General features: G+C 32.1%; 1 protein-coding gene across 2 annotated transcripts in view; it reads left to right on the top strand.

The window, feature by feature from the left end:
* The window catches only part of LOC143056333 (cysteine-rich protein 2-binding protein-like), a 32,134-nt gene extending 19,396 nt beyond the window's left edge, over positions 1 to 12,738 (top strand). For both annotated transcript variants that reach the window (XM_076229423.1, XM_076229431.1), the window contains exons 15-18: positions 7,262 to 7,389; positions 10,536 to 10,584; positions 10,925 to 11,057; positions 11,874 to 12,738. In XM_076229423.1, the coding sequence (XP_076085538.1) occupies positions 7,262 to 7,389; positions 10,536 to 10,584; positions 10,925 to 11,057; positions 11,874 to 12,047 (484 nt within the window). In that variant the 3' untranslated portion in view covers positions 12,048 to 12,738. The remainder of the gene's footprint in view (positions 1 to 7,261; positions 7,390 to 10,535; positions 10,585 to 10,924; positions 11,058 to 11,873) is intronic.
* Positions 12,739 to 14,881: the final 2,143 nt, after the last annotated feature.

Raw genomic sequence — 14,881 nt, 5'->3', positions numbered from 1 at the left:
ATTCCATACAACAAATACAGTAGACCTATTGCATATAGTATGAAAAAAACAGACCAAAACACAAAAATTTAACTATAACCACTGAACCATGAAAATGAGGTCAAGGTCAGATGACACCTGCCAGTTGGACATGTACACCTTACAGTCCTTCCATACACCGAATATACAAGCCCTATTGCTTATAGTATCTGAGATATGGACTTGACCACCAAAACTTAACCTTGTTCACTGATCCATGAAATGAGGTCGAGGTCAAGTGAAAACTGTCTGACAGACATGAGGACCTTGCAAGGTACGCACATATCAAATATAGTTATCCTATTACTTATAATAAGAGAGAATTCATCATTACAAAAAATCTGAACTTTTTTTTCAAGTGGTCACTGAACCATGAAAATGAGGTCAAGGACATTGGACATGTGACTGACGGAAACTTCGTAACATGAAGCATCTATATACAAAGTATGAAGCATCCAGGTCTTCCACCTTCTAAAATATAAAGCTTTTAAGAAGTTAGCTAACACCGCCGCCGTAGCCGCCGCCGCCGGATCACTATCCCTATGTCGAGCTTTCTGCAACAAAAGTTGCAGGCTCGACAAAAACCTTTTTTAACAAGAAATATGTATCCTTCACTGAATATACCAGCTTTAAATATATGCACATGAAAAATTGAATTAATTACGAAGGACTATAATAAGATAGACTAGATTGGTCCTGGACCCTATTGATAATAATATAATATTAAAACATATCAAATTTGCTAAATTTAAAATATTTATCATAGCATTTCCAAATTAGCTGCAGAAATCATAAAGAAAAATTAAATTTAAATATTATTTAAATGAATTTTTAAAGTAAATTTTTTTTCATTCAAAATACCTTGACTATGAGAATATTTTGTAGACAAGAATATAAACATAGGCGGATTTAGGGGGGGGCCCAGGGGGCCCGGGCCCCCCTTTTTGGGAAAAAAATTGGTTGCTTATATAGGGAATCACTGAAGCGTGACTGGAGCGGGCCCCCTCTTAGGTCAGTCAGTGGGCCCCCACTTATGAAAATTTCTGGATCCGCCACTGATAAAATGTATTTAGTGCAGAGGATATGGAAATTAAATAATCTTGACCAGCTAACCATCTGTGTTCATTTGATAACATCAGTGGACACCAACTGTGAATGAAGCACTTAACCTAATCATTTAATTGCTTGTATAAACAATCAATTACATGGTTTCAATGTTGAATATCAGGGAAAATCCGGGCTGTTCTCTAAAGTATAAAGATCCAAAACGAAATCAATGAATCTATAGAAAAAGAAAATCTACAACCAATAGAAAGAGCGACTGTAGATGAGGTCCAGTCATCAATTTGAAAGATGAAAACAGGAAAATCACCAGACATTAATGGAATTAGCTCAGAGCATTTCAAGTATGGAGCAGAAGAGCTTGTACCATTTATAGTATTTATTATCAATTTAATTTTTGACAATCTAGATGTGCCAGAAAAAATAAAATCTGGAACCGTTACTCCAGTATTAAAAACCGGCAAAGACAAGATGTACACAGAAAATTACAGGGGTATAACAGTTACTAATACTTTTTCAACTGTACTTGAAAGTCTCTTAAAAGACAGAATTGAACCAACTCTACTACCAAAACAAAGTAAATTACAGCGTGGTTTTATGACCGGACTGGATCGCATGTCAATAAGTGGGGGAGTTAGCTGACATTCTGCGACCCAGTTCTGATCATATTATTTTGTAGGGGAACTAACTCTGTATAGTGATGGTAGAGCATAGGTAACGCATTGTCTGGTTTTCTTTGTATAACGCACAAGAAGTCAATAAAACACTAAGTTCGATGATTGTATATTAATTATTCTCGAATAGATCAGCATTAATATTTACAACACAAGTTATACATGTATACGAATATGGGACTAAGTCACCATGATGTGACAAAGCCTATCATTATCCCATCCTCTCAATTACTTAAGCTTACCAAGTCCCTTTCTAAAACGCATCTTTCCCTTAATTTCAATAATCATTTTATGTATCATATTTACTTGACCAATCAAAATACATAACTCCCGAAAAGGGGAGGGTAATTATTTTAAACCTTACTATTGAACATATATCGTCCCTTAGACTTTTTTTTATCAATTATAATCTATTAGTTAAAGTATAAAATTATGTAACTAAAATATAACACTTCTATTGTATCTTATCTTAAATAGGAAATAGCTAATTACAGTCTTATTGTAATATTTTGAAGGTGCTAATAGCTTTACTTCAAGTTTACCTTAATCCCTAATCCAAAATTAAGAAAGACAGTCTAATTATATTCTCTTTAAGATGTGAAATATTTGCAATAAGCCCTTACTCAGTTTTGACATGTTGATATTCTAACACTTTAATTTAACCTTAAAGTAATAAAGAAAATATAGATTTATTTATATAAAACTATTCAAAATTATTGCCAAGGAAAAATACCTCATTTTTCCTTGGTGATAGTTTCACAGAAAAGGCATCATCACTAAATACAGCGTTTATTGTTACACAAACAGCAGACTGTTATAAGGAACTCTTCAGAGAAATTTTTCTACTTACCCTTCATGCCCAAAAGGCCTTTGATAAACTCAATCATGAAATACTTTTTAACAACTTATATCATGACAAAATTTGTGGTGGAATATGGATACTTTTACGTAATTTATATAGAAATATGTCTATACAAGTGAAATGGAATAATAGTCTCTCAGGTGAAGTGAAAGTAACACAAGGAGCAAAATTGTCAACAATGTTGCAGAGATGGGTCCAATTACTTTCAATGTAATTGATTAAATTACAATTACTTTGTCATTTGTACGATTAAATTAAATTAATGATTACATCATTTCTGAAAGTATCTGATTAAATTAATGATTACATTGGCAAAGTAATCATGATTACATCTGATTACAATGAATTTAAAAACAAAACATTTTGAATGATGTGAACATGGTGAATGAATAAACGTTCAATATAACTATAGCATTTTTTAGAAAGTATTTTATTTGGTTCAATTATAAAATGATATCTTGATATTAAATTTCATTTATTTAACATGTTTAAATAAACACCAAATTTCACTACATATATAAATTACACTTTATCACCTATGATCTCTGAATTATTTTAAAATTAAATTTAATAAAGATATATCATAATCAAGAGTTTTTTTATTTGTCTTCTGACCTAGAGCTTTCATAATTGATATGTATTCCAAGTTGCAGTTTATGGAAGTTTAAATATGGATGAAATAAAGATACCAGTTAAAACTATGTTAAATTTTAATAGAAATGTTTAATCAAATTGTAAACAATATGTAAGTAATAAAAATCATTGCATTTCACATGTCCAGTCCAAATACAAAAAAAAAATTGAACAACATATTTGTCCAACTTTTAATTTAGTTTGTGCTAATTAGATAAATTTTCATGTCTGATTTATCTTTTATCATATATATTTCCCTACAGCTATACTCAATTGGTAATTATTGCAATAAAAACAAACCTTAATTAGTCTCCTACCTGTCAATTCGGGCAGAATCAATTTGCGCCAATTGCAGTTTTGAAAAGGTATTAATTGCGCCACTCTCTTTAATTTTGATAGTATTAATTGCACCAATAAATGAAATGAAATTGCGCCACATTTACCTGTTAATATGTGTTACCTATATCATACCTGTACATGTTTTACCTATCAAGACAAGACAAGACAAGACAAGACAAGACAAATACTCTCACCACCGTGACTTGTTACATGTACATATGAAATATACAGCTTTTTAAAACACAAGTTAACAACAAGAGCCACTCAATAAAGAGTTTTGAGAGACTATAAAACAATTTTTCTTTAAATTATAATACAAATACAAGTCAACTATCATGAGTATAAAATACATTTTCGCTTTATTAAAATTTCATAGCATATTTTTGCAGTATAAAATACCATATTTTCATTTGTAAAAAGAAAGAAAGAACTTCGTGCAAAGCAAAAGCAACCGATATGTTGTCAGGGCGACCTTCAAAAATAATAAATTCAGAGCTCTTCAAAATTGAAAAAGAAAATTTAGAAAAGAAAGATTTAAAATATGTGCGTCAGTCAATGTATATAGAGAGAAGAAAACTGCATCCGGCTCAACCTAAAAATCAAGAAGAATTTCACACAATATTGGATGATATTGGTGTTGTTACAAACAAAGATGATGACTTTGTATTGTGTAACGATCCAGAAAGCGGGATGATTTTATTAGGATGCGAGGCTAATTTAAAATTTCTTTGTACAATGTAAGAGGATTGTTTGCTGATGGTACCTAGTCAATCATTTAGTTGTTATATATGAATAAAAATAAATAGAATTGGCGCAATTAGATGATTATTTTATTGGCGCAAATGATACCTATGGTTTTGAAAATTAGTTGGCGCAAAAGAAGTATTGGCGCAAATAAGTTTAGGCGCAAATGAGTTACTTTTTGGCGCAAAAAGATATCGCCCGTCAATTCAAAGTTGACAAAAATCACAAAAATTAACAAAAGATTATAATTCAGGGTTAAAGAAATGTATTACTTGAATATATAACAGGTATTATCAAATATTATTATGAAGATCATTATAAAACAATGAATATACATGTATGTAAAATATCTTTTACCAAGATAAAAGGTATATAATTGTATTATACATGTATGTCTCTGCTTAGGCTAATGATGACTTTTCAATACTGTAACAGTTTATTTTTTTACTGAAGTAGACATGCTTAAAGTAACAAAACCATTTTAGTATGTTTAAAATTTATCAAATATGAATGACAAAAAGGTTCTTTTAATGACCAAAAACACGATTTTAAATTTTTTTCATTGTAATCAGAATGTAATCAAAAAGTAATCAGGATTACAGGGTATTTTGAAAAGTAATTGATTAAATTAAATTACATGTAATCAGATTTTTTGCTGATTAATGATTACACTGATTACTTGAAAAATTGTAATCAATTACAGCTGATTAACGATTACAATTACAATTACCCCAAGTCTGCAATGTTGTATAAGAGATATAATAACAATATACTGAAAGCACTAGAAAGATCTGACATTGGAGCTGAAATAGGAAACATAAAAGTAATGGCCCAACGTGTGCTGATGACATAGCTGTATTGGCAGAAAACCAACATGAAGTACAAGCATTATTAGACATTGTTGAAAACTGTACAAAACAAGATCTAGTAACTATAAACCCAAATAAGTCATATTTGGTACCTATCACTGAATGTCATAGTAATTTCTCAGTATACCTTGGAAAAGATGAGATAACCCAAAAGAGTGAAACAAAACATCTAGGACTGATACGAAATAGTAAAAACAAACTGAACACTAAAGATCGACTAAAACTGGCAAGGAAAACGAGCATTATATGGAATAGAAGTAATGAATTTTACTGAGTCAGATATCCTTAAATTAGAGCGACTACAGTTGAAAGTATGTAGACAAATTCAGGGTCTTCCAGAATGGACAGCAAATATTGCCACTTACTCACTTCTAGGAGTGGAGCCTGTTGAGGTAGTAGTAGACCGTTTAATATTAACATTCCTAGGAAATCTCCTCCACAACAAAGAAACTTTAGAATTCAAAATTTTAGAAAGACAACTAAGTATGACAAAACGCAATGGGCAAAGTTACATTATCAAAGTTATTCAGAGATTAGAGAAATATGGTTTACCAGAAATTGAAACTTTATTAGAGAATGAATATGATACTCTGAAATGGAAAAAAACAGTAAAGAAACATATAATACACTACTGGGATGGAAAGTGGAAAGAAGAGAAACAACAGAAGTCAACCTTGAAACTACTAAATATTCAGTCACATACAGGAAATGCTCATCAGATATGGAAATCTGTACCGAACTGTCATATTGAGGTGAAAAAAGCTGAAGTAAAAGCCAGACTGTTAACAGGAACTTATACTCTACAAGTTAATAAAGCCAAGTTTAGTAATAACAAAGAAACAGCAAAATGTAAAATGTGCCTAAATGATACAGAAGATTTAGAACATTTTTTATTGATATGTGACAGATTAGAAGACGTACGGAGAAAACACTTGGACACTCTAAAGTGTTATATAGAAAACATCAAAAAAGGAACGTACAAAGATCTTGAAAAAGATGGACTTCTAATGAAACTTATTCTTGACTCTACATGTGAAAGTGTGAGAACATCTATTCACTTGAAAAAGGACAACTATACTGATATTGAACAAATAACAAGGACATTCTGTTATGGACTACATGTGAGGAGAACTTATCTCCTAAAAGATGAAACATAAGAAGTTATATTATAGACCGTGTGTAAATAGACTTAAAGTATGCCAAATGAACAATGCTTTTAGTATACGCAATAACCAAGGGTGGTGGGATAACTGTACAGTTTAACGTAAGTTGTAAATATCTTTTCTTAGACTATATTTTTAAATTGATGTATCCCTTTGGGAGTGCTCCTGAGAGAGGAGGAAATTACCAGTAACAGTAACTGTAACAGCAAGCCTCACACTTTTTAAAATATTAGAATTCAACTGTCTCGAGTGGAGAAATATTGTAGCACACTTGTTGCAGTTATGGAATCTATATGTCTCTCTCTTTTGAGAAAATTGACTATGCATTTTTAATTCATTGAATTGTAAAAGTTGTATGGTAAATATTATTTCTCAGGTACATGTACTAACTGGTTTTCACACCAAAGTTGTAAAGGAAGTTTATCAAGCCAAATATAAACTTTTTATATCAGTTGTTATTTAGTTTTAAAATCTATTCAACAACAAAATTACTTCATGCATTATATTTAATAGCATATTAATTGCACACAGATTTACCTTAAATGTTATTCATATTACATAATATATCTTAGGGAGCTACCATTTGATTTTTATGGGGGGGGCTAGGATGAAAAATTTTGTCCTGCATTTTTTTTTAGCTGTAATCTCTGTCCTGCCTTTTTATTTTTCACTCTGTTCGGTCCTGCCTTTTTTTTTTAGTTTATCCTGACTTTTTTTTACCTAAATTGTCGTCCTGACTTTTATTTTTTTGCAAGTGTCTCATCCTGCCTTTTTTTTATACTCAAAACTCCTGTCCTGCCTATTTTTTCAAATTTCATCCTAGGCCCCCCCCCCCATAAAAATCAATTGGTAGCTCCCTTATCAAATTAAGATTTGTTTTTTTCTGCTTATTGATAGAAATGATCCCTCTGTGTGCTCTTGGATACCTGGGAAGTTACCACCAATAGATTATTGTTATGTACGTCCACAACACATACCATCAGTTAACACATTGTGTAGGGAGTTTTTCTGGCCAGGAGTTGATTGTAAGTTAAGTTACTATAAATCTTGTTCATTTATACTATTAGAAACATACTGATGATATTGATAGAATAAATATGACTTCTGAAAAATGTTTTGAAATCTTGGCCAATAAATTAATGGTTTGTATATCTGAATTGTATATTATACTGTTAAGTGGCATACACTTCAAAATAATGATGCAGATAAAAGCACATCGGTTTCACTGTTGATGGTATAGGTATTCTATCTAGTCCTTCGTGTAACTTGGTGAATGTGATGAATATTTTCAACTCGACTCCTCGACGTAGACGCAGTCATGGTCATCGTCATTATACATCACCTTCTCTGCATGATGTTTCTATTAATGACTTGCTGCCATTCATACAAAAGCCGTTAGGTATTCATCACATTCGCACGAAACTTTATTCATTACCCCTTTCAAAAAATTCATTCTCTGTTCAATTTATGTTTGGAATCCACCGTTACAAACCCTTATTCAAATCAATACAAACTTCAAGCTATAATTTCGGATATTGCAAGTCACAGACTTTTCAAGCCAGTTCGCATTGGAAAAGATGAAAAAGAGAAAAGATCTTTTCTAAATCTTTCCTTTGCCAACAAAGGTCTCGATGGCGTCAACCTAGGCAATATCCTTCATCATAAATTAGGTCAATCGAAAATACCTCCTTATTTCAAAGACCAGTCTGTACCAATAATTTCTTATACCTATACCAAACCTATTGCAACTAAAATTTTCAATTACAAACGCGTTTTGCAGGATCTCGATATTGACGACTTCAAGTCTAAACCTCCTGATTGCACTTGTGCTAGTTCCCAATTCACATATAATCCTGCTGGCCACGTTATTACCGGTGACCTTAACATTGTTAATAACACTTCTCTACGAAATGCATTATCGAAAGGTTCGAAATATCGTGAGCCTAAATCCATCAATTGGAAATACAACTTTAAAATTTTGATGGATTCAGTCGAGGATTATGCCAGACAATGGGCTAAGCGCGAGAAGGAAGACGTAGACACTCTTTCCGAATGGAATAAGGCAGTGAGGTCGTTGATACAAATCAGAATTAAGAAACTGAATGGGTCCATCAATGCCCATGCTACGTCAATCTTTAAAGACCCAAATGTTGCAAAAGACCTATCCGACTTCCATGACAAATATGTTGTTGTCCCCGCAGATAAAGCCCCAAATAACATCGTTTTTGTGTGTAAAAGTCATTACATTAACTGCTTGATAAACGAATTAGGTATTGACAATTCACTTGGAAACTCAACATATACCCTCACGACACTAACCAAAGAGGAAATCCTGGATTATCATAGCTCTGTTCTATGTTCCTTTGGAATTTCAACCAAAGATGAAGAACTGGATGTTCCATCACTGTATTGGATACCTAAACTACATAAGTGTCCTTACAAACAACGGTATATTGCTGGGTCTTCCAAGTGCTCCACGAAACCTCTTTCTAAATTATTAACATCTATTTTATCAGCAATCAAATATGGGCTGTAAAGTTATTGTGAAACTGCCTATTCTAGAGGTGGCGTGAATCAGATGTGGATACATAAAAATTCCAAAGATCTTTTAGAGTACATACAATCTAACTCTCTTTCATCTTGTAACAGTATTAAAACATTTGACTTTTCTACTCTTTACACAAGTATTCCACATTCCAAACTAAAAGACAAATTGAAAGAGTTGGTATTACTTTGCTTCATAAAAAAGAATGGCCAACGTAGATACAAGTATCTTGTCTTAGGGGGGGATAAATCCTACTTTGTAAAGAATCACTCTGATTCAAACAAAAAATTCTCTGAAACTGATATTATCAAGATGCTTGATTTCTTGATTGACAACATATTTGTTATGTTCGGAGGACGTGTTTTTCAACAGACCGTCGGCATTCCAATGGGAACAAACTGTGCCCCTGTACTTGCCGACTTGTTTCTTTATTATTATGAGGCTGACTTCATGCAGGAACTTCTTAGGAAGAAAGATAAGAAGTTAGCAATATCCTTTAACTCTACTTTCCTCTATATAGATGATGTTCTTTCACTAAATAATTCAAAATTTGGTGACTATGTGGAACGCATCTATCCCATCGAACTAGAGATAAAGGATACTACAGATACAGTTAAGTTGGCTTCATATCTTGACTTACATCTAGAAATTGACAATGAGGGTCGGTTGAAAACAAAACTTTACGACAAAAGAGATGATTTCAGCTTTCCAATTGTGAACTTTCCATTTCTAAGTAGCAACATTCCAACAGCACCTGCATACGGGGTATATATCTCCCAATTGATACGATATTCCCGTGCTTGCATTTCCTATCATGATTTTCTTGATAGAGGGTTGCTGCTCACAAGGAAGCTATTAAACCAAGACTTCCAAATGGAGAAGTTGAAATCATCCATTCGTAAATTTTACGGACGCCATCACGAGTTGGTTGACCGTTATGGAATAACCGTTTTACAAATGATATCGGATATGTTCCTTACGTCGTAACTACAATCCCCTTCCCTTTCATGAATGTGACCTACCGAATTATACTATTTACTGGATTTGTAATCACATAAGCAACACGACGGGTGCCAAATGTAGAGCAGGATCTGCCAACCCTTCCAGAGCACCTAAAATCACCCCTAGTTTTTGGTGGGGTTCGTGTTGTTTATTCTTTAGTTTTCTATGTTGTTTCATGTTTACTATTGTTTTTCTGTTTGTCTTTTTCATTTTTAGCCATGACGTTGTCAGTTTGTTTTAGATTTATGAGCTTGACTGTCCCTTTGGTATCTTTCGTCCCTCTTTTGTATACATGTGAAAATCATCCTATGCTAAAAATGCTTTATATTTCATAGATGATTATATTTTAGAGGCAGAAGTTTATCCACATATTACCTTTGTTAAAAGTTGTCTTTCTGTATTGACTGTGTAACATCTCTGACTCTGTTTGATGACAAATTTCAATAATTCTAGTCAAAGCATCTGGTACAAACATGTGGGCTGTAATAATTATACCTGAATTGTTTTGATAAAATATTAAAGTTTAGCATTGAATAATATTTATCATTTAAAATTAATTAAATATTTTTCATCACTTTATTTCATGTTAATTTAAAAATAAATTTTCTTTTTATTGTTTTTTAGTGTCAGAGTGTCTTCAGTATCCAGATTTCAGTATTATTGCTTTATTCAGGTAAAGTAAACATGAATTATTTGGAATTTTTTTCAACTTTTTAAAACTAGACTTATAAATCATTAAATTATATAGTTTGACACACCATAGATGTACAGGATGGTGAAGAGAAAATATTCAAGCCGGTTGTAGCCAGAAACAACAGAGAGATAAACAAAGTGATTTATTAAATGTCCAAAATAATTGTAGTTCATTGTAAATTGGAGATGGTTCTGCAGACATATGAATATTATGGTAAACCAATAAAGAAATGTATGCTCTATAAGATGTGTTCAATGAAAAATCATTAATTACTAACAAAGAAGGAAAAATAACAATATTGATATTGGATATTTTGTAGAAAGATTGTGATAGGATTTGCCTTTATGGTGCCAGATGTATCCTATAATGAAGCCTACATATCCTTTATCTTCACACATCCTGAGTGGAGAGGGGCAGGGATTGCCAAGTTTATGTTGTATCATTTAATTCAGGTTTGTATAATAGTTACTATAAAACAATATTACTATCACTAACATTTTGAAATTCATGGCACAAATAAATGTCTCATTTATAAGCACAGCTGTCTTTCACCTATGGAAGATGAGAAATATTTCATTAAATGTATGTATTCTGGTTGATTATTTGATTGTTCCTTGCTTTAGTATGAAATTCAAAACAGTGTAGCTGTGGCCATTGATTGACCCATCAAAATCATCTATTGACTGGGACAATTTACGTGAACGTTTGTCTGTAACAACCACTGTTCATGACGTACCTACGATAGACATTTAAACTGTGGGGTCAACAAAGGTTTCTTAACGCCTTTAATTATAAAATAATTCGAAAAATTAATCAGGAATAACCTTTGTGTTTTGATTTATATAATTGATATAAATCAAAATATCGTGTTATTTCTGATTAATTTTTCGAATTACTTTATTTAGGTGTTGAGAACCTTTGGTGACCCCATAGTTTAAGTGTCTTTAAAAAGTACATAGTGAGCATTGGTCGTTACATACAAACGTTCACCTAAATTGTCCCAGTCAATGAATGATTTTAATGTGTCAATCAATGTCCACAGCTACACTGTTTTGAATTTCATACTATGTTAGTATGTACTATGGACAGAAATAGTATTCCTGTTGCTTTATTGTAATGTACCTTGAGGAATGTGTACAAATGTATGGCTCTAATCTGAATAAATCTTTTTCCAACCAAGTATATTGTAATATTTTGAATTCCTATAGCAACAATTTGTGTATATATTGTAATGTATTAATATACCCTTATATACATTTATTTTACAGACATGTATGGGTAAAGATGTCCGACTTCATGTTTCAGCCACAAACTCTGCCATGTTACTCTACCAAAAATTTGGATTTAAACCTGAAGAGTTCATACTAGACTTTTATGACAAATATTATCCTGAGGACTCCAAAGAATGTAGACATTCATTTCATCTGCGACTGAGGCGGTAGCATATGTCTACTGTAAATAAAAAATATTATCTTAAAGACTCAAAAGAGGGTATGCATTCATGTAGATGAAAAATACTATTATGAGGACTCCAAAGAACATAGACACTCATTTCATCTGTGTGTAAATAAGGCAGTAGCATATGCCTACTGTGAAAGACAAATATTATCCTGACATCTCCAAAGCGTGTAGACATTCATTTCATCTGAGACTGAGGTGATAGTATATGTCTACTGTAAATAACAAATATTATCCTGAGGACTCAAAAGAGAGTAGACATTCATTTTATCTGAGACCGAGGCGGTAGCATATGTCTACTGTAGATAAAAAATATTATGTTGAAGTCTAAGAAGAATGTAGACATTATTTCATCTGCGATTGAGACAGTAGCATATTGTCTACTGTAAAAGACAAACACTATCCTGAGGACTCCAAAGAATGTAGACATTTATTCCTCTGTGACTGAGGCAACATACATCTCCTGTAGATGAAAAATACTATCACGAGGACTCAAAAAAACATAGACATTTATTTCATCTGTGAATAAAGCGGTAGCATATGTCTACTGTAAATAATAAATATTATGTATCATGAAGTCTCAAAAGAGAGTAGACATTAATTTCATCAGTGATTGAGGCAGTAGTATATGTCTACTGTTAAAGTATTAGATATTAAAAACTAATGATGATTTGTTGCAGTTGTTTTATGTCACATCAAAGTGAGAGGGTTAGCGCTATAAAACCAGGTTTAATCCACCATTTTTAAAATTTGAAAATGCCTGTTCCAAGTCAGGAATATGACAGTTCTTGTCCATTCGTTTTTGATGTGTTTTTTGTTATTTGATTTTGCCATGTGATTATGGACATTTCGATTAGATGTTCCTCTAAGTTCAGTATTTTTGTGATTTTACTTTTTACATGCTCTTAATGATGTTGAAAAAATTGAACCCATCTCATTTGCCATGATGACTCAAGTTTTATCCCTGATTGAATGGCAGTATCGAAATCCTTTGGTAAATAAATTTTAAAAAACGAGAACAAACACTCTCTCTATCTTCTTCTGTGTTACAATAGTTACAAATGATGGTCTTTAGAAAAAAACATATGGTCAGATTTTCCTGCTTTAATGATAACACTAAATTTTGCTATCATTAACCCTTTAACCCCCAATCCCGCTTGTAGGCTGGCGTGATGGCGACAGCCATTATTTGATGGCCCGTATGACCCTCCATACTTTTTTTGAACTGCCCCAACTGAACTGTCATGATAGCAGGGACTTCAACCAAGCAGTTCATGGTCCATCAACTCTTCTCAGATGTCTGTTCATGAAAATTTGGCACTTTGAAAGCCGTTTAAGAGTTCAAAATCGAAAAAACATGAAAAGTATCCAAAATCAGGTGGGGGTGGGCATCTCTTGATGGCCACTACGTAACTGGAAGTGACTGTTGGTAAAAACTATTATCATATATGCATGCATAGGTGGTATAGGAACACAACGAGGTATAATATGGCCAATAGGAATCTAGTCTGTAAAATCTAGGTCACCCTTTTGTCAAAAATCCATAAAAACGACATTTAGGCAGACCTGACTTGACAATAATAATTCCCAAGCAAGACACTGAAGTCCAATATACTCCCAGCTAGCATGAATGGACTACTGTAACTATAGGGTAATACTTGAATGACAAAAAACACAGTCTTGTCAGTGTTCACCTCTCAAGGTCGTTTTGAAATCGGAAAATAGACGGAAAATTACCATTTTTCACTGGGGGTGGGTTCAAACCCACGAGAAAATATTTTCCAAAAATGTCTTGGGGCGAATGAGTTAATGATATGATATACTAGTATCTAAGAGACAGTTGGCGAGTATCATATTAAAAAACTTTCCCAATATATTATAGATTTGAGCAAACGGCCTAGCCAAGATCAGATGTGCATTTTGTGTTTCACATGAGGTCAAAAATGAGTATCACCTCAGGGAAAAACTCTTTTGATATTTTGGTTCAAAAATGGTTTAAATTATGAAAAATTGCTATCGTTAGGCTAACACTGGAAGCATTTATATAATTACATGCAGTTTTTGGAAGAAATATTTAATACTTTTATTAAATAAATGGTGTTTAAAAACTGTATAATTTTCTTTAATGGTTGGCTTCAAGACATGGTCACCAGTGTCAGATTTTTGGTCAATGACAAAGACAACAAAATATGTTTAGAATTATTGAATATCAAACATTTTAATTGAAAAAAAAAATGACAAGAACATGTTTAACTCACAGTTATTTCAAACAACAGTAGCTTTCTTTGATCATTAATCTTATCTGATAAAACTGTATCTAAAATTATCTATAAATAACAAAACTTCCAAAAAAACCCTTTCTTTTGGTGTATAGAACATTAAAATAACTTGATGCATATTCTTACAATAAACAATCAAACTTAGCAATACAATTTATATGTTTTGTCTACGGACAAGACATTGTATTCATATTTAATGAAATGCATTATTAAAACCTAATTTTGATACAGCTGAAAGTGTTCTCTTAAAAAAAACCCATACATTTTATCAGGTTTATTTATCAAATGATGCTTAACTTCGAGGAAAATGGAAACACATACATTTTGATAATGTCTACGGACAAGACATTTTATTGATATTCAATTAAATGCTTTCAAAGATGATTGTTAAAGTTAAGATTAAAAGTTACTATTTAAATTTTAAGCTGTGTTTTTTAAATTTTGGAAAATACAAAAATGTACCCATAATTCTTTACATATCTCAATAATTTATTGATTAAGCCAAACTGAAGACACATTCTTTTAACTGAAATACATAT

This window comes from Mytilus galloprovincialis, chromosome 1 (genome assembly GCF_965363235.1).
Source record: "Mytilus galloprovincialis chromosome 1, xbMytGall1.hap1.1, whole genome shotgun sequence".
Lineage (NCBI taxonomy): Eukaryota > Metazoa > Mollusca > Bivalvia > Mytilida > Mytilidae > Mytilus > Mytilus galloprovincialis.
Note: the sequence above shows the minus strand (reverse complement) of the source record. Positions and strands in the feature narration are given on the sequence as shown.